The sequence below is a fragment of the Ambystoma mexicanum genome, chromosome 4p, assembly GCF_040938575.1.
Source record: "Ambystoma mexicanum isolate Mex_15411 chromosome 4p, UKY_AmexF1_1, whole genome shotgun sequence".
NCBI classification, from domain to species: Eukaryota; Metazoa; Chordata; class Amphibia; order Caudata; family Ambystomatidae; genus Ambystoma; species Ambystoma mexicanum.
The window spans coordinates 1,236,404,616-1,236,425,946 of NC_090927.1; the positions used below are offsets into that span (position 1 = coordinate 1,236,404,616).

Sequence of the window (21,331 nt, forward strand, 5' to 3'; positions counted from 1 at the left end):
AGGTTTGGCATCAAAGTCGGATATCTAGAAGGCGATAATTTTTGGGCCTTTCCTGGTCACCTTTTTTTGAACACTGGAATTAGGATGGCCTCTTTCCATGTGTCCGGGATCACCCCGGATTGACAGATCTGTGTAAACAGTTGTCTTAGGACATTGGCCCATAGCTCCGGGTCGCTTTTCAGGATCATATTGTTTAAACCGTCTGGGCCTGTGGCACTTAAGGGTTTTAATTTCTTGATTATTGCCATTAGGTCTGTTCACAAGCTCACATTGAGTTTTGTTGCTTTAAAAAGGTATCAGGTCTGGCCCTTCTGGGCCATCAAAGGAATCTTTGATGAACTCTATCCAGCTGGCTTCAGTTAAAGTTACTGTTTCTTTTTGTGCACCTGTGGTTTGCTGGGCTTTCCCTATCCAGTGCCAGAATTTCTTTGAGTCATTTGTTCAGGTATTTCCACCCTCCAGGGATTCTCCGATTACAGAGCTCTGAGTTGTAGTTGTTCCTTACAGTTTTTAACAGAGCCGTAGGGCGGACTCAACTTTTCCTCCAGCTTTTTGATGACAAAAAGCTTTTCTTTCTTTTTATTGGCTATAGCAAGATAAAAGTACTGACCAGTTCCTCATATTTTCTGATGGGCCCCTTTCTTGGGTGTGCAGGCTGTTTCACCCTGGGCGTCTATTTCGGTAATAATATCTTGTGCTTGCTCCCCTTCTCTGTTCTTCAGGTCATACCTTAATAGTGTATTATATCCAAGTGTGGTCTTTCGGGACCAACGTACACAGTTTCCCCCTGGGTTGACACTCGCCCTCATTTGTTTTGGGTCTGCAGGTATAATCGTGATGTTGCAACCATTGCATGGACGCTGGCCTTAGTATCCATCAATTCCACCACGGTCGAACTCTTTTTTTTTGTTTTTATAAACAATCAATCCTGGTAGCAATTATGCCATTGGTTCATGTCGTGTCTTTTACACTGTTCTCTGTATGAATAAGCAATAGATCAAATTCGGCCATTGTTAACTCTCTGAAAGGCCTTCAGTCTGTGGCTAGGGGTGCCCTTCTGCTTGCCCCGGGGGAATAATCTTTCCCGTGGGTCCTCAATCAAGTTTGAAATCTCCGGCGATTACCACTAGACCGTTTTTATTAGTGGTTAACCATGCTCGCAGGGTTGGGACCAGTGTGGCTTTTATCTCCGAGGTCATGGCCCCTCCATGAGCATCGTAAAATGTAGCCACCAGGATGGGAGGTGCTCTTGTTGGGATTAATTATGGTGGCGGCTAGAAAATTATAATTTCTGGGTCCTTCCAGATATTCCTCTAGGTGCTCCTATGCAAAGGCCCCCTTTTGGTCATCCTAAACTCGGCCGGGCAGCCAAGCCATGTATTATGTAGCCATCCATTACCCAAGGCTCACAGAGCCAAGTTTCTTACAAACAGAAGCAGGACATTTTGTTCAATAGCATCAGTGTCTCAAAATCTCTTAAGGACCCATGGGCCTCTAGAGTTCCATGATGCCAGGGTCATTCATTGGATGAGACCTTGTGGTTTCTTTTGTCACTCTACTGCGGGCGGGATCTCCTCCCCATTTGCCCTCCAGTCAATGGCCGGTGGCCATTTATCAATGGGTTTCTTGTGGCACGTTTGTGTTTAGTTGGCGCTAGGCCGGGAAGACGACCAGAGTTTCGAATCCCAGTTGATTTAGTGCCTCATGTTTTTGCATATCCTATCCACCACCATTGATGAAGTACATGACATTATCACCCAGTTGTCAGCAGAATCTATCTCTGGGAGCTCGATGTTTGCAAAGTCATTGGTGGATATCAGTGCCAGGCAAGGAACCATGTGGAGGAGTTCCAACCACTTCCCATTCAGGAATGGACTGTTTTGCAGTGGGATTTCTTTCCACCAGCTTCAATGTAGTAGGTCCTTACACCAGAGAGGATCTTTTATTTTATTCTCTTTAAGTGAAATTATTGCTTTAAGCTGGTTCATTTTCCCTTCCCAGGTGGCGCTTGGCTCAGGGGGTTCGATTTCTGGTGTACCTACCCCAACGGCTGGGGAATAATTCTGTGCCATCAGCTTCAAATTCCCTCAGCTTGTGGTATGCTGGCTTTTTTTTGCATTTGCATCAAGCAACTTTCTTTTGGGACCCCTGGTCAGGCGTCTCCACCTGCTGTATGGGACCTTCACCCCCCCTTTTCACCCTAATAGGCGTTTTCTCTGGAGGGTGGGGGGGTAATTTGTGGATTGCGAATCCAGCCGTCCAATGGGCCGGTTAATTATATTTGTCTAGGCTCTTTGCCTTGGGGCTTGTTCGTCGCCTTTTTATAGGTTTTTCGCTGGGAGTGGGAGCTTTACCTCCATTCTCTGGGGTCTTTTTCTGCGTTTTCCTGGGCCTGCTATTGGTGTAATCCTTCGAAAGGGGAGTCGGTGCATATATGATCGATATTTCCGCACATAGGTCTTCTAACATCCCGCTATCCAACTCTGCCACTACAAAAACCTTGTATGCGGCTAGGTATAGGTGTCTGGGAGATGAGGTAGAAATTACAGAGGGGGGTAGGGGGGAGAAAGCAGACACCTGCTTAATCCCTCCCGCCTATGTCAGGACCTTCCAGCTTCTTAGTAGGTGGAAGATTTCTGCCATGTCCTCCGTTTTTTGCTCTGTTGCCATTTTTTGCACATAGTTGGAACAGGGCTTCTAGCCTATATTCCAGTGCCTCAATTACCCTAGGCCAGTCAGGAAGGGGGGGTGGGGGTGGGTTGAGCCTCTTCTCTTATGCAATCATTTCCCCCGTCAGATCTTCACACGCCATGGTGGCCTCTTCGTCATCTGACTCTTCCGTGACTGTTTCAGCAGACGTCAAATTGTTCCAGGTCAGGGGTGGCTGATAGATTAGATGACAATAAGTTCATGGATACTTGTTCTCCTGGCATTAAAGAGTTTCTTCTGGCCTCTTTACATCATTTTAGTAGAGAGCCATTGTGATCGATGGAAATAAGTGAGTCTTGATCGATCTCCCCAGTACTAGGAAGTGCCATCTCCTGTAGTTTTGACTGCTCTTCTTTAAAGGGCAAAAAAAGATTTAATATCTTTTTTCATGTTTAAGGGGGGCATAGAAATGGGGCACACTGATTTTTTTTTCCCCCTTCGGGGCTTCAGCAGGTCCAGCTTTAGTTAAGGTCGGACTTCTTTTCCCACGGGTCTTCATTTCCACAGTGATTAATTTCTGGGAAGTTACTTCCTTCACATGATTCTCCACTCCCCAGTGTCTTTTTATATAGCAGTTTTATGTGGTTTGTTGGGGTATAGCGTGGCTTCCAGTTCTAAGCCACCTTTCTGTCCATTTATCACTGCCCCTCTTCCTTCTAGAAAGGTAGTCCACCTCCCAACAGCACTTCCACCCTAATTATCAAGGTTACAGGTGACTTCTCACTTGTAGTTTTATAGTTAATGTCCCTGTGCTGGGGGTGTTATCCCTATTAAGGTCCATCTACTGAAACACCCTTGTGTGCACAGAGACGGTTCAAGGCAGCCGTCTCACTGCGCAGATGTCTATCTGCTTGTGCCTTAACCCACTTGCAGTACATCCTGTATGTCCCAGTAGTAGCACCAATATGCTGGACGGGGACGGGGGGGGGGGAATTTATTGGCGGGACAGGGTGAGCCGGACCAGCAATAGGATAGTGAGAAAGTAAAGCAGCACTTACAGAGACTTACCTTCCTACCCACAGGGCTTGCTCTCAACACCTCTCCACAAGAAAACACTGAGCCACTCAGCCTCGCCAACTCCCCCACCTCCGGCCGCTCCTCAGCTGCGCACCCAGTGTGGCAGTGCCTCTGCGCCCCTTGCTCCAAGGCTCCAGAGAGGGGTGTGGCCAGCATTCCACAGGTTTGCGGCTTGATGGACAGTCGCTAGGTGGGCACTCGCTGGTCAGGTGCCGAGAGCGAGGGGCCGCCACGGGTTGCAAGGGAGGCTCCGGAGGGGCTGCCATAAATAGCTTGTGTAAGTGGTACGAAAGGAAGGATTAAATTGGCTGTATTGACAAGATTTCTGTGTGTAAAAATGCCTACTATGCACCTTATCTGGAGGGCTGATGAGTGCTTGTGATGCAAGGACATGTGTGGAACCTGGGGTGCTCAAGGTTCCAAGGATGTTGGTTGTGAGTGTGAGAGGGGAACCAAAAAGGAACCTTATGCTCCTGTATTTCTAACTCTAACTAAGAAGAGTAAAGAAGCTTTCCTCTTTAATACATACCTTGGCCAGACTGGTTCCTGCTCCTTGTCTCCATTTCCTGGCCCAAGGTGCCCCATTATGTTTTATTAGTATTGTGTTTAATAAAAAGCCACAGCCTTTTTTATTGCCAAAACAAAAACAGGTTTCTGCATATGTTTTGTCTGTATTTACTATAGAGTGTATGCCCCAAGGGGCTAGCGGTTACACAGTTTATGGGCGACTTGCTAATGGACAGCTCGCGGCATCCAAAAGAAGCCACCAACAGTAAGAGCCACCTTCTTAACAGTGCAAAACTATGGGAGCCCAGGAACATACCATTATGTAACTTAAGTACCCAAGAGGCAGCCCCATGTATCAATACTCACCCGGGTCAAACCACTTTGCCAGACCGAGAAACTGGTTTGAAGTATTGCCTGGGTGTGCTTTGATAAAGGAGCTGCCTTTTCTAAAAACTGCCATTTCCTTCAACTTTAATACAGAAGCTATATAAATATAATACAAATACAAAGAAGCGCACAAAGCATGTTGGCTCCGTGGAGTGTCTCATATCCGGTCACTTTTCCAGTGACGCATATTGTGGCTTAAGTGTGCATGTGCACCACCCACCATTAACAAGGGAGGGAGAAAATAGGCAGACGTGATTTAGTGTAATGATTAAACAACCACGTGGAACTCAGGGCCATACTTAGTTGGGAGGGTGGAGAATGACGTATAGGAGTGGCTTTTTTGTTGTTAAGCCAGTCTATTGAAGGCAGAAAACAATGCGTGTACATAGTACAGTAAAGAATAACCTTGTATAATAGCCAATCTTAAGGAACTTGAATTGTTTTGTTGAAGCAAGACTTGACACATTGGATTAAGGCTATGTATGAGTCAGAACGAGACGGAATGGACATAACATTACAGATGAGTTTAAGGAAGTGGGAAGGCTACGATTTTGAAACAGAAAAAGCAGGCAAGGTCACAAAAATCGATCTTTAGAATGCACCTGCTAATTGTGAAGCAGGGCCCAGTAGAGGGAGATGATTGCCAACATGGGGAGCGGATGTAAATGAGAACGAGGCAGGTGGCCAGATAAAAAGCAGTCGCTTAAGAGCTGGGCTGCACTAACATAAGATCGAACCCTGGCTGGGCAGACTTGGCCCTGCATCCTCCTACGGCCGATACATTGAGCCCCATTTACTAGGGAGGGAGGGAGGAAATAACGGATCCGGCACGAGAATATTCATATTGCGCTTGTATTTGGTGCCGATTATATCGGTGAGGTAAAGCCGCGCCTAGAAGTGTTTTTTGCCTTTTGGCGTAAGGCCTACTGCAACACTGGCGGGAAGACATTTGTATGAAATGCGTTTCAAGAGTTGCCCCACCAATGGGCCTTAATAACCAAGTCGTAAGTTACTACTGGACAATGTTGTACTACTGGACAATATTGTACATTACAAAAAAAAACACTTAATTTTTGTGAAGCTGCGTTGAAGAGGGCATGCCAAGGATGTGGAAAATAACTTTGCTGCCAAAGGATCTAAAGGCAAGTCAACAGCTCCAAAAACAAAGGGGGCGTGCCCCCATATGTCCAATTTGGATTAAAACAAAATTATCGTGGTTGATATTTTATTTCTATCGCGCTCATACACAAGTGTTTCAGAGCGGGCAAGGGAGAACAAAACAGCGATCTTACTAGGCCAAGTGATATTGAGAACGTGCAAGTACATGGGAGAGGAAAAATACAAAGCAGAGGAGAAACCAGTGGTCGAAGTGGGTGGGAGCGGTGCTCCAATTTTACAGTTCCTATACTTTTATTTTAAAAAAGAAACCGAGCGGTTTAGAAGTGTAGGAAGAAGTTGAAACTTGACTGCACGGGGCGTTTCCTTAAAGAGCAGGCACATGTTTTTGGGGGGTTTTATTGTGCATGGGAGGGGGTGCAGCGATGAGGTCTGTGAGGAGCGGTGCAGGCCAGTAGGGAACATAGTTCCACTACTTATTTTCGTACACTTCGACCACTGGAAGAAACAGATATAAAGGCAATAGTGGTAGTGCAGCCAAAAATGTACACGTGCTAGGTTTAAGGTAGCAGACAGGGTAGGTCTGATAAGTGCAGGATGAAAAAAAAACAGGGGTGGCTGGGCTGTATGGGGTACAGATACAGACCCCAGTACAAGGGGTGGCCAGAAGGCAGTGCAGAAGGGTGGCAGGGTGAGCAGGTACCTGCACACAGAGGCAGAGGGTGGCAGGTGCCCAGTGCCAAGAAAGAACAGATCAGCAGGGGAGAGAGGGGGAGCAAAGGCAGCAGAAGAAAAGAGGAAGGTCTTCCGGTGCTTCCAGAACCGGAGATGGATCAAGTTTTAGAGTGCAGGCAGGCCCCAGTCGAAGACAGATCTACCCCCAGCTCGTTTCCTTGAAAAACGACTGACCCTGAGGGAGTTAGAAGAGCTTAGAGCTCAAGGTTCACAGAACGTTTAACTGGCTGCCTCGTGACCACTGGAGCAGGCATTCGAACAGCCCAAACAGGGCGAGTGGACAGATCGTGTTGTGTGTATAATGGGTGTACACGAATACTCATTAGACCGAGTCACCAGAGTCCACGAGACATTAATGAAGAGTCAATGGTTAACAAACAGCACGTTCCTCTAAATGGAGCTAGCGTACTTACCGAGCGTACATACTGGCCATCAAATATTTAATGGGACGTTTGGAACATCCCCATTGGGGCAACAGGTACATACGAGACGGGCGCAGTATAGACATACCGAGAATCCCAGAACTTGGGGATAATACACGATACAAAACCTTACCGAAATGGAATTACACGAACACAGCTAAAAAAAAACAAGGGGGGGTGTGTGGAATACAAAGTATCTGTAGCAGGCGCAGCGTCACTCTTGCTCGTCACCTGCATCCCAGAAAACAAAGGCATAACAGGTGCCGGGGGGCGATACACGTATTTGCACGCACTGCAGACCATTTTACGTTACCTAAAATCCGTTTTTAAAAGTTGCACACTGCATAAAGTTGTTTTAATAGAGCAAACTTATAAACACCGCGAACAGTAAGTGCGTAGGTGTACTACCGGTACCCAATGGGTTTGGGAGAAAATGAAACGCAACGTGAGAAATCACACGATAGTGCCCAGTCACCCCCACCGTGCACGAGTCCACTTACCATCTCCTTCCTGAGCAGCGCCAATGCCGCGTCCAGGTTGGGGGGCTTGGGCAGCATCTGGCCGCTTCCCCCGGCCGGTCCCCCGCGGCTCAGCTCGTCTTGGATGCGGGATTTCTGGGCGTACACGCGCTCCAAGTCCCGCCAGCCCGAACCCCCGCTGGAGTTCAGCAGCCCGCTGAGGCTTTTTGGCAGCGGGGGGAGCCCGTCCATGGGAGGCGCCCCGGCGGGGGCGGCCGAAGCCTGGTAGGAACCGCTCATGGCACTCTCCTAATTCCTCGAGGAGTCTCCTACTACCTCTAGTAGTTTCACAGGAACTGCTTCTTACCCGAAATTCCCAATGCACTGGCGCGCGAGGACTGCCGGATAACAGGACCAGTGCGTGCACCACAGAGCAACAACACGTCCCAGCCACACCACACAGCTCGAGCCCACGCTCAGCCTTATAAGGGCGGCAGCGAGAGAGAGAGAGGAAACCGCCGGCGGCTGATCCTCCTATTCCTGGTTCCCTCTCCTCCTCCTCCCTCTCTGCCTAAGGCCGCGGTATTTTCCTGAATCAACTTTTTCGCCTTCCCGGTGTGTGTGCTGGTGTTTGGTGATGTGTCTGTGTGGGAGGGGCATGAAATAATAACCCGCCTCTCGGCCTCGGAGGAGGTCATTTGAAACCTGCACGCAATTCGCTTGACAGACAGGCACCGTGACCTATAGCTGCCCTCACTCTCCTTTTGGAATTTCACGCCGCGGGGAGGAACCTCCTTGCAATTTGTTGGAATTGCGTCCATGACTGTCTCCATAATCACTAAGGGGTGGACTCAGTTCTTAATGCAGGTGAAGCCTGTCTGGTGCTATTTATAACCACCTATTTTCCTCACAAGTACACAGCGCAGCTACCATAAAACGGGATTAGGGAGCGCGTGGGGAGAAGTGTGTTTACTCATTTCCCATGGGAGTATCTGAACGTGTTTTCAAAATTAAAAATATCTGAAACAAAGAATGATTAGCTGTTCAGCATAAAAATAACATTTCATCCCACCCAGTCGCACACACTCTTAGTTCAAAAACAAGCATTTTCAAACGCATTTTTTCTCTTTGTATAGTGAAAATGTTTTATGCAGAGCTCTCACGTTTCTCATGGTCATGCCAGAGAAAGTCACCTAGCTTTGCTTGTTTCCCTTTGGATTCTGGGAATTGTAGTTTTTCTTTCCCATTTGAAATTCAGGAAAACTACAAGTTCCAGAATTCCAAGCAAAAACAGGAGTGGATGGCCTTCTGCTGTATGGCTATGGCAAATGTGTTCAAAACAAAGGGGGGTCTGGGAATCTCTCTACCAGCACGAACACAGTCCAATGACTTGCTCTTGGGTGAATAACCCCTGGGAGAAACTCTACCAAGTCTTTAGCTCACTGTCCCTTTCACAGAGAAGAAATTTCCCTGCCTATCAGCCTTTGTCCTGCCCAGGGGCAGTCCAGCGCCGAAATGCTAGGCAATTCTCCTCTGAACAAGAGTACCATCAGTAACCCAATACACGTTACAGCCTTGTTGGGCATCATCAGTGAGGTGAAACTGTTGCCTCTCTAAGAACAGTGAGCAAGGGGTCCACGTCTGGATCGCCCTGTTAACTTAGGGTGAAACCCAAAGTTAATTTATTCAAAACAAAGGGGGGTCTGGGAATCTCTCTACCAGCACGAACACAGCCCAATGACTTGTTCTTGGGTGAATAACCCCTGGGAGAGACTCTACCAAGTCTTTAGCTCACTGTCCCTTTCACAGAGAAGAAATTTCCCTGCATATCAGCCTTTGTCCTGCCCAGGGGCAGTCCAGCGCCCGAAATGCTAGGCAATTCTCCTCTGAACAAGAGTACAATCAATAACCCCATACACGTGTTTCAGCCTTGTTGGGCATCATCAGTGAGGTGAAACTGTTGCCTCTCTAAGAACAGTGAGCAAGGGGTCCACGTCTGGATCGCCCTGTTAACTTAGGGTGAAACCCAAAGTTAATTTATTCAAAACAAAGGGGGGTCTGGGAATCTCTCTACCAGATGTGATATGTGATAGCTCTCTTTATGTGGTGATAGCTATTGCCAAGGCGTTCACATCCGTATCCATCAGCTATTGTAGGTATTACCAACATTACTTCCACTTCATAGCACTTATTCTATGTAGGCGCTCCGCTTTGCAACAGGACACTTTTCTAAAATATCTTTTTTCACCATTTAGCACCGCCCCTCATAACCCAGAGTATAAAGCACCTGACACATCTCATAATCTAGCTGTTTTGCTTTTTGTGCTTCTGGGCAGTAAATCCTGGAGAGGCCAGCAGGGGTGGTGTCTTGGTTTTGACGCAGAATAAGAAACATATGGAGCTAAAGGGCACGGGCATGTAAGCAGGGGCAGAGGGGCACATTCAGGCATAATAATATCCATAACCCAATATAGGGGGTGGAATGACCATCCCTCCGGCAGCGCTCAGCGATATTTTCCCACTTCACATCCCGCTCTCCATTAGCATAAGGTAGAAGCACAGGTAGCATAGTAACTGTGGTGCTGGCCCTTTAGGGGTTGAGCACACGGCAGAGTCACGTCGCACTCCGCTGCATGCATATAAATAAACAGGGCGTTCCCGGCCGCGGCAGTGCGACCGGGGAGCCCGAACTATGCAGACGTGAATGTGTGAGCGTCTGCAGCAGGAGGGGGCTCACGGGTGATTGAGGGGTCTGCAGATTGGCCCACAACATTGGCAACGAGATCGGAGCCACACCCAGTGATTCAGTTCCGGAGCACGTCAGTGATTCGAAATTGTTTTTTTTCCCGAACGAGGTGAAATTTGTCTCGTTCTATGCCGCTGAGAGGGAGTGGCCCACACAGCTCGGCAGCCTTTTTGTGTATGAGGCCTAGGATGGTCGCGGCCCTCTAGAAGGGTACCTGTGCGCCATCCTGACCAGATTTTTTGACATATGAACAGTGGGCAGCTGTTTCTGCGCGCACAGCACATCAGAAACCCGAAATTTCTATTTTGAAGTGCATTTTTATCGAGCTGAGGTGAGATACTGGGGGTGGCCTGGTGTTTTCCTGGTTGGTCCCCTAGGCCTCCCTGGTGAAATTTTTGGACACATTGGCACATTTGCCTTTCCTTCTCCTGTGGATTCATCTGCCACACACTGGCAGTGTACGTCAACCTGCTCAATTGAGGACGTCTCAAGGCTGTGTTGCAACTGTCTGATGGTGGGGTTGATGGTCAAAGAAGCCTGCTACTAACTGTGTTCCAGCTCAAGGCAGACGGTGTGGGGTGAGTTGCGGCTCCATCTTGCGTTAAGGTGGGGTGCCTGCATGCTTAACCCATGACTGACCAAGCTGGTCAATCTGCGGCCCAACCCGTAGTTCAGCCTGCTCCTCAAGTTGCACCTCCGGCTATGGCCCAGATGAGATCACCAGGGGCGCTGCAGCCAATCCCTGAGTTTGACATCACTGGCCCCCCATCCAGTTTGGGGCCTCTGTGGAAAAGGTGGGTTGATTGTCTGGACATGTATTTCTGGGCCACTATGGAGACGGATGGGGACAGCAAGCTGGCGACCCTCTTGTACTCTGCGGGGCCTGCGGTACAAGACATTTTTGAATCTCTTCAACCGGCAGACGCATCCTATAATGCAGCAAAGGCGGCTCTTCACAACTTCTTCCTGCCGTTAGCAAATGTGCATAATGAGCGCTTTGTAATGACTTCCACCCGTCAGAAGGACAATGAGACTCTTGACACTTTCTATGGACGTCTGCGGCGGCTGTCAGTGGCATGTGCCTGGGACAATCCAGATGTGATGGTCAGGAATTAGCTGATCCAGGGATGCTCATCAGGCAAGCTACGCAGGCAGGTGCTGCGGAAGACAGGAATCACCTTACCCCGTATCCTTGAATTGGGTCGGTGCCAGGTGTGTCTGAAGTGAGAGCATCCAGGATGGAGGCAGGGGTGCACCCAAGCAAGGCGGAAGAGGTGTGTGCTGTAGGACGTGGTGCAGGTGGAAGATGTGCCAGGAGGCCAGCGGGCAACTTCTGTGACAGCGGCGCAAAGCTGGGGGAGGCGTGCCTGAAGTGCGGGTATGACCTGCCCCATCCTGATGAGTGCCCAGCGGCGGGGAAAGCGTGTGGTCGGTGTGGTCTGGCTGTCATTACGCCCACATGTGCAGGGCCTCTCTGCCTATGGTGGTGCCAAGAGGTCCGGTCAGGTCTGGCTACTTTTGTCAATCATGCCCGCCCAGTGTTGCCCAGGTAGACCAGGGTGAAGAAGGCCCCCGAACCGAGGAAGAGGAGGAGGAGGAAGAGGAAGAGGAGAACATCTTCTTTGTATCCAGCATTGGGGCCCTACAATCACAGAACAGACTGCAACCGCGATATATTGCCACAGTCAACAAGTCATCTGTCCCGGTGCTGGTGGACACTGGGGCCTCTGTCAATGTTATGGCAAGGGAACACTACGAAGCCATGGAGTGCCCCCCGCAGCTGGCTGCTCCCAAGGCATGTATATTTACTTTTGGAGGGTCACAACCAATTCCCCTCGACGGTGCCTTTGCAGATGATGTGGGGCATGGAATTTCTCAAATAAGGGCTCGCTTCAATGTGACACCTGTGAGCAGCAACGCCCGGTTAGGCTGCGCGGCGGCTTAAACCCTAGGACTTGGGAAGTTCGCATACTCTGTCTATGTTGAGGACATTCAAATGCTACTCGACAAGTACGCCAGACTGTTTGAAGGCATTGGGCAGATGGCAGGTGACCTGGTGAGGCTGCACATTGACGACTCAGTGCAGCGCATCACTCTCAAACATCGACGGGTGCCTTTCCATCTGCGGAAGCTGGTGGATCGGGAACTGGACAATCTGTTTTCCCTGGACATCATTGAGAAGGTTGAAGGCCCAACCCCCTGGGTGTCCACCATTGTAGTGGCAAGAAAGCCAAAGCAGCCGGACTCGGTGAGGATCTGTGTCGACATGCACCTCCCCAACAAGGCCATAAAGAGAGAGTGGCATTTGACACCTATGATTGCCAACATCATCACTGATTTACAGGGAGCCAGGTTCTTTTCCAAATTGGACCTGAGAGCGGGATGCCACCAGGTAGTACTGCACCCTGAGTCACAACATTCACCACCCACAGGGGATTGTACCGTTACAAAAACCTAAGCTTTGGAGTGTCCTCTGCAGCAGAGGTCTTTCAAAACATCATACGAGGGGCTCTGGCGGACCTCGATGGAGTTCTCAACATCAGTGATGATATCCTGGTCTTTGCCGAGTCAGAAACTGAACATTTAAACCGATTGGCCAAGACATTTGAATGGCTCCGCTCCCTGGGCCTAACGTTGCACCATGACAAGTGTGAGTTTCTGAAGTCAACAATTCAATTCTTCGGATTCGTGTTCAAAGAGGGGGGAGTGCCACCTGACCCCCGCAAGGTCAAGGACATTGTGGAGGCACGATCGCCGGAGGATGGGTCTGAGGTGCAGAGTTTTCCGGGCATGGTGACGTACTGTGGTCGCTTCATCAAGAACTTGGCCTCCCGATCCGAACCTCTGCGAGCACTGACCAAGAAGGACGTCATGTGGCAGTGGGGGGCGCTGGAACACGTGGCGCTTGATGACATAAAGGGTGCCCTCACAGCTAAAGACACTATGGCGTTCTTCGACCCGGCCTTGCAGTCCGAGATAGTTGTGGATGCCAGTCCATTTGGCCTGGGGGCGGTTCTGACACAGGTGGACGCCACCTCAAACATTTGGTCAGTGGCATACGCCAGCAAGGCTTTCACAGAGACGGAACAAAGGTACTCCCAGACCAAGCGGGAGGCCCTGGCTGTCCTGTGGGGATGCAGGCACTTCAGACTGTATGTCCTAGGGTGTCCGGTGACGGTGGTGACGGACTACAAACCCCTGCTGCCCATCCTAGCAGGATCATCCTCCAAACCACCTGCGAGGATTGAACGGTGGATGCTGGCACTACTTGAATATGGGGTTTCGCTGGTTTACCGGCCTGGGAGTAACCATGCGGCTGACTATTTATCTCGCCACCCCAGAGGTAGCCCGGAAGGCCGGGCAGATGACTGTGCTGAGGAGGCAGATGTGTACATACGTTTGGTGGTGGAGGCAGTGGCTCCCAACTCTGTACCGTTGTATGATCTGGAGAAGGCAGCTGCCCAGGATGAGTGTTTTCTCATTCTGAAGTCAGCGATGGATCAAGGATCCTGGAAGGCGGTGGTGGACAATCTGACACAGAGGACGCATGAGGCGAAGATCGCTCTTGAACAGCTATGGAGATGAACTCTTCTTCTCCGGTTCGGGCCTCCTGCTCAGGGGTGATCGGATCGTAGTCCCTCAGGCGAAGATTCAGGAGGTCATCGGGCTGGCTCACCAGGGGCACCAAGGAGCTGCCAAAACAAAAGCACGGCTGCATCTGAAAGTTTGGTTCCCCGAGCTGGAGAGATGAGTGGAACAGTTTGTGGCATCCTGCGTATGGTGTCAGGCGGCGTCTCCACCCCAGAGGGAGCCCACCATTGAAACAATGCCATGGGGTACCCAGCCGTGGGAGCTAGTGCATGCATACTTTTGGTCCACGACCTGGGGGATCCACTTCCTGGTGGTGGTGGATGAGTGGTCCAGGTACCCTGAAGTTGAGTTTGTGGAGTCAGTCGCCTTTGAGAACGTCATGGTGGCGATGGAGAAAATCTTTGCAGCTCATGGACTCCGCAAGGTGTTGTGTTTGGACAATGGTGCGCCGTTTCAGGGTGAGAGCTTTGCCGCGCTGATGGAGAGCTACGGAATCCATCACAGGAATGTCACCCCTCTGTGGCCCAGGGCAAATGGGGAGGCGGAGAGAATGATGAGGACTCTCAATAAGGTGTTCCACATCGCGCAGGGCAAGACGCGTGCCTACAGAGGGCACTATACCAGTTCCTGCGTGGTTACCGGACCACCCTGCATATATGAACAAGGGTGGCGCCGGCGGAGGCGCTGTTAAGGCGATGCCCAAGAGGGATGATTCCTGAGGTCGGTGAGAAAGAACCGGCTGTCATTGATGACACCAGGTGGAACGTGACCGAAGACTCAGGACTGAATAGGAGAACCAGAGGAGAGGCCTCAGGTCTCAGCAACTGAGTCCCGGGGATGAGGCGCTCATCAAGAACAGGCACCCCCACGGGAAAATGTCTTTGATTTAAGAACCAGATCCCTTGGATGTGGTGGCTGTCAAGGGGTCCATGGTGATGGCCTCGGATGGCCAGGAGTCTGTAACCCGGAATGTGAGTTTCTTTGAAAGACTGGGAGAACCTCAGGTGGAGGTATACCCCCGGACAGGGACATGATGGAGGTTCCAGATGAGGGCGGGTTGTGGCCTCTTCTCCCTGCTCTCCAGCAAGAGAGATGGTTGACGATGGATCCCCTATCTGGGAGGCGGGCAGGAGGTACCCCCTGAGGACATGGCGAGGGAAACCTGTTCGCCTCAGTGACTATGTGCTGGAGTCCTGACTACACGTCCGGGAAGCAGAAGTGTCATGGGGATCCGGGTTGCTGTGATTAAAGGGGTTTTTGGTTGCTGTGAAGTGTATGGGCTATTATAGATGTTGTTAAGATGTTTTGTTGTTGTCCTCATGAAAAAGGAGGAGTGTGGTTCTGGCCCTTTAAGGGTTGAGCACGCGGCAGAGTGATGTTGCACTCTGCCGCGTGTGTTTAAATAAACGGGGCGTTCCCGGCCACGGTAGTGCGACCGGGGAGCCCGAACTACACAGACGTGTCCGTGTGAGCGTCTGTAGCGGGAAGGAGCTCATGGGTGATCGCGGGCCGTAGATTGCCCCACAACAGTAACCCCCAGGACAGGAAGTAAGGTCACAGCAAGGTGCCAAAATGGGTGGCCGGCATGTGACAAACACCAGGGAAAATCAGGAGGGAAGGTAACAACAAAAGAAGAAAGTGAAAGCACAACTGTGTGTGGTTTCCGCCGGCACCAGCCGGCCGGCGTGGGCAGCAAAGCTCACGGCCAAATGCATGGCATCAGGGCACAAGATGGGGATAAAAAAAGGGCAGCTGGAGCATCTATTTTCATTTCCCCAGCACTCTGAACGGAGTGCAAAGGAAGTTATCCTGCGAACGCAGAAGACAGAATTTTCTCAGAGCATTGTCCTTCTCTATGAACACCGAGCTGCAGAAAGAGTATATTCAGGGCTTTAAGTGGGCGGGGGCCCCGGCAGGCTCCGAAATTTCGTTTTGAGGCGGGGCCCTGCCGGGGCCCACTAATCTCCCCTGGCAGCCCCGGCCACTACACGAAAAGGCATTTTTTTCTACAGCCTGAAGCTCTCGCTCGTGTGCGAGAGCTTCAGGCTTCAGAAAAAATGCCTTTCAGCCGTAATGGTGGCGCCGCACCTGCAAGGCATCCCTTTAATCAAGTGATGCACGTGGGCCGGCGCCACCATTATGGAGAAAACGTGAGGCCGCTGGAAGCGGAGGCCTTGCTTTCTAAATACTGAAGCTACTGCAGATTCGCGGGAGTTTCAGTCTTTAGGAAAAAGGCCTCTGCTTCCAGTGGCCTCACCCTTTTAGCCTTAATGGTGACGCTGCCCCTCCCCAGCTGGCGAGGGGCAGCACCAGCATTAAGGCTGAATAGGCGAGGCGCTGTCCCCTGCCAGGCAAGCCTATAGAAAATAAATGCAGAGATTAGCACCCTCTCCCCCAGAGGGGAGAGGGTGCTAATCTCTGCAAAAAGCTTCCTGGAAGGGGGGCCAGTAGCCCATTGAGCTGGGGCTCGTCAAGGGGGAGTGGCCTAACGGGTCATCAAGACCCCCTGTTAAGCCTCGCCCCCTCGATGAGCCCCGGCTCGATTTGTAGTGCCACTTAAGGCACTGAGTATATTTCCTCGCAAACTTACCAGTGTGAGCCGTTGGGAAATCAAGGCGGCAACAGAGAAAGTAACCAGCAGTGGAAGCTCGGGAAGCTGGTGATTCCAGCAACATGGAGGAGAAGGCAAGGTATTGTAAGCCGAAGTACGTCATGGAAAGCAAGTGTGGGCTAACGATATTGGGAGAAAAACGAAAGCTAAAGCAGTAAGCACGCAAGCGTGAAGATTCACAGCAGCAGGTTCAGAAGTTATGTCAGTGACACTGAAACGAGGCTTCAAGTTGTTGCAGTGTGTGGGTGCAAAAGTGGCTCGCAGAGGACTTCGAAGAGGAGGATGATTTCCTGGCAGACGAACAGGAGGCAGCGGGCGAACCAGAACTTAAAAGGACACGGTCGGAAAGAGGAAGGGGAGCCAGAAATGCGCAATGAAGGGGATGTGAAGACTACTAAAGGAGTGTTTGCTGCGTGTTTGAAGGCACAAAGCTACCCTATATTGCTGTCCTTTGAAGCTGCACTTGGTGAAAAGGAAAGAGAGCTGCGAAAAGTCTGTCTACAGTGACTACCACTCAGCTTTAAAAACACACTTCCGGACGTGGAGCCTTTGCTGAGTGTTTGAAGGCACAAGGCTACCCTCTATTGCTGTCCTTTGGATCTGCACTTGGTGAAAAGGAAAGACTGCTGCTAAAAGTCTGTCTACAGTGACTACCACTCAGTTTCACTCAGCTTTAAAAACACCCTTCCGGACGTGGAGCATCGTGGAGTGTTTGCTGAGTGTTCACGGAGTGGACGCAGCCTAAGAAGTGCATCGACCGATGTTCTTCTAATGGAGGAAATTCACAATCAACGTACGAGGAGCCAGGTAGTTTTACATGACTAGCACAAACTGCATGCAAAAGTGGCTTTATCTAGTAGCCTCTGTAAAAATTCGAAGACACCATCTCATACTGTTAAAGTCTTAGACATCACACTTGACAATAGTGAACACAGTGATGGCAAGGCCACCTTCGTGGCCCGCGATTTTGCACAAGCATCAATATGTGACCCCCGCTCCCCAACTGCTACCGCTGACTTTTCCATTCCTCAAATAAACCAGACCAACATTTCTGCATTTATACATCCTATCTGTGGTGCCGCTTTGGCTCCCCCGACGCCTTTGCTGGGGCCGATAATTGCAGCTGAAACCACGGCTGACCGAACAGCTCTAAATTCCGCCAACCAATTAGCCTCCAGCACCCTTGTCCTCGCTGCAAGTTCTGATCGTGGTGGCCGCAGTGTGTTGCAAGGTGGGGTGTGGGCTGGTGGCCATGCAGTGCTGCCGGAGCAGGCAGTGGAAATGGGGGCTGTAGCTCCCAAGCCTTGTTGCGAGAAACTTGCTAACAAGGATTCTGGCACAACTCTACAGATAGTAGACGAACCCAACACGCGAAAGGAAAAAGCAAAACACACTGACAGCTTACAAGATAGCATCTCTACTGCCCCTATTGGCCCCTGTGGCTCACAAGTCTGCTAAAAAACGAACGTAAAATCTGATCCTAAAACCTTAAAAAAGACAGCCACTAAGAGAAGTTATTCCAGCTCTGATGTAGGGACCCTAAAATGGCATTTTAAAGCAAAAGTGCCACCCATTGTTGCATGTGCTCGTGAGAAAGGTATATTAGGCTCAGCCCATACTCTCCTGAACGGATTGCAGAATGAAAGCCCTCCCAAAACACCAAAAGAAACCAAAATTACCGACGAAGACCTGATATCTTGCACTCAATTGCCGTAGAAGAGATGTCCAAAGGGCTAATGATAGCTCTTGAAAAAAATCTGAATGATACACACAATTGTTGTACATTCAGTCCACGAGCTACACTTGAAGGCAACCCCAAAAGTGAGTCCTGACTGTAGTCAGGTGCAAATAATAGAACACTGCATGCTGTGCCAACAATTTCCCTGCTTCCAGATAAAATTATGTCAATACCAACAGATCTAATGGCAAAATATCACATTACCCTTGCAAGCGACGCTACTGATCAATTGCTGATGCAGTTGGATTCAGAAAGTTGGGCGCTCAAAAGTCAGAGATTGGCACAGAATAATAGTAAGCCTTTGTCAAATGACCCTCTGATGCAGAATTGTGAATCTCACTATGAAAACGTGAGCCTCACAACGTGCCCCTATTTGATTAACAGCAGAACCTTCATTCTCACCACATTGGAAGGTGGAAAAATCACCACTTGCACCTCAAATGTGATCTCATTTGACAAACAAATGCTGAGATTTATTGTCAATCAGCATGGTAACTTACATTCTAAACCCAACAGACGGTCTATAAATTGCAAAGATTCTTCAGACTCCTCTGACACAAACGACAGTGAAAGCCCAAACCGGGAACCTGACCGAAGATGAAACTAAAGACAATCAAACTCATATAAATGGAAGAAGGACGCCAGGACCTCAGAGACAGAGTTGATTGAGGTAACACGAATAAAAGAAATACAAGAAGCAATCACCTCTGCAGTAACAATGACCCTGGCCCCCTTCCTTAAATTGTATGAAAACTTGAGCAGCAATTACAGAGACCAGACTATTTTGATTGTGATAATGAACACCAAGATGTCTTATGTTGAATCAGTTATGGAGGCCCTCAAAGAAAAACAAGAAAAAGAAATGGAAAGCATAGTCCTCAAATCAATCCGATAAACATATGTTTCTAGAAGCAATTAAAGAAATTGTTTCCAAAGTCCATCCAAAGGGAAACGGTTGCACAATGGACCACTCAAAATTACCTGAAATAATAACAGGCTAAAAAAAAAGCGATGGCAGCAAACTCTCAAAGTGGGAAAAAAAACACAGAACAGGTTATCATGCCGTGTTCTTTCTGGAGAGGAGCGCCTGCTACCTTTTTTTTGAAAAATATCAACGAAAGACGTACCCTTATGATCAACTTCTGGAAATTTGATACATGAAACATCAAATCTAGCAAATGTCGCTTCGACTAGTCAATCCGAATATACTCCGGATAAAATCCACCCGTCGAACAGCATACAAAATCAAGGTTGCATGCTTCCGACTAGTCAACTTGCCTGCACTCTTGATCAACCACGATCCACAGGTAGCGAGCAAAAGCAAGATTGCAAACATGACCTAACAATCAGTGAGACAAAAAGTGCTGTTGAAAACGCAAATACATCAATTGAAGCTTCAAGTGAGAGCGAGGAAATTGCATAAGATCTGTTAGAATTATCAGTATATGAAACTGAAGATCTGATCAAAATTTCTGAATTTGAAAGGAGAATAAATGATTTTAACATCTACGAAGCAAACAAGGTTTGTCTGCCTCTTAAGGCGGTCACCGAAGAAGAGCCTCGCTTTTTGACAATGGACGAAAAAAGAGATAGATGCAACCTCAAGCATCACGTAACTTGCAACATTCTTAATCAGGATATTGATCCGAAGCCTTCTCTCTTGTAACCAACAGCGGCCACAAGTCAAAAGAATACCAATCTTAAAGAACCAATGAATGGCATAGCTGACCGAATGCCACAAAAACAAAGTAAAAATTCTATCCAAAGAAAAAAAAGCGACCACTCCAGATTTAAACACTAAGATAACCTTGGAAAGGATCACAAGATCCACAGATGGTCTTATCCTTAATAGATCTTCTATGATGAAACTTCTACAATATGTACCACAACTGAGAACCAACCGGTCTGAAGAAATATTGACCGCAAGCTTCCCGAATGAAGCACCAAATAATCTGGCAGAATTAACTCTCAATTCAGTGGTCTTAGCCTCCATAATGATAGAAGCTGCAGAAGACTTCAGATTATTAGGCTTTAAGATCAGAAGAAGTGCTGACTCTAATGTCCCTCAGGATTTAAGCATAAAGCTTGCAAAATCCATAGTTAAGAAAACACCTCAACAAGAGGACAAGGCACCAATCACACTGTCTGAGATGAAACTACAAACATTATCCACAGATCCTATGATAAACCTGGAAGCAGAAAGTAATAAATATCAAAATATGCTTAAAGAAAAAGACCATCTAAATAAAATCCAAATGACCTTTAAAGGCAGAAACACAACTGAACAACAACTAAGTTGTAATTCAAGATCTATTGAAGATACTGACTATTGGAGTTGGTTGGCCGGAACTTTAGCAACGAAGGCCGGAGACTAGGATAAAGTGTTGCACAATCAAGGCATCTTGAGGATCGGAAGTTGGAATATGAGAGGATACCAGCATCTCTTTAATGAAAATCAACAGGCGTTAAGCAACTTAGAGATTATCTGCATACAAGAGTCATGGTTAAATGAGCCCCCTGCAGTCGACGGGTATACCATATTGTTCAATCCAGCAAAAGGCGCTGTGTGTGGAAGACCATCTGGGCTTCTGACAATGATTAAAAACAGAGTAGGTATCACTACGTTGGAATCTACATATCAAAATTTTTACATTCAGGCAATTATATTCCAAATAGACACCAGCGCAGCTGAAAGCTGTGACTTATTTCTACTACTGAATGTTTACTGAAACCCTACAAATGCGGAAGGAAAGATCTTTTTTAGATTTAATAACAGACCAGATTGATCAAACATTGGGGAAACATCGTAACATCAATATAATAATTTGTGGAGACCACAATGCAAACTGCTTTGAAAATGAATTGGAATCTACGAAGAAAACTGCGAGCCACAATGGAAGAAAATGCCAGCGTGGAAAAAGCTGGATTGATGAAAAGGAGTTGAGAAGGATCCATAGATTAAATGGTAACATCAAAGCGATATACTGCCAGCTGCAACCTGGTCCAGTGGCAAAACAAAAGCGATACTAGATTATGTATTCACCTCAGAGAATCTTCTTCAGAGAATCTTATTGAATGTAACATCTGCTAAGCATAGTGACCATGATCTCTTTATTGCTGCAATATCAAGGAAGAAGGTGGTTTTAAAATCTGTTTGGAATGTGAATGTGGAATTAGAAGCAGGGCGAAATAGACTACAGATAAAACAAAAGGATGTTCCAGCTCTAATAGGAGACCTGAAAATGTAGCAAACCAAGGATTTGAACTCAGTGGAGTATAACCACACTCTACTGA

General features: G+C 48.5%; 1 protein-coding gene across 1 annotated transcript in view; it reads right to left on the reverse strand.

Annotated features, from left to right (window-relative positions):
- The window catches only part of FAM89A (family with sequence similarity 89 member A), a 38,818-nt gene extending 30,792 nt beyond the window's left edge, over positions 1 to 8,026 (reverse strand). Inside the window, exon 1 of the mRNA XM_069606901.1 lies at positions 7,394 to 8,026. Coding sequence (XP_069463002.1) covers positions 7,394 to 7,651 — 258 coding nt within the window. The 5' untranslated portion in view covers positions 7,652 to 8,026. The remainder of the gene's footprint in view (positions 1 to 7,393) is intronic.
- Between the last annotated feature and the right edge of the window lie 13,305 nt (positions 8,027 to 21,331).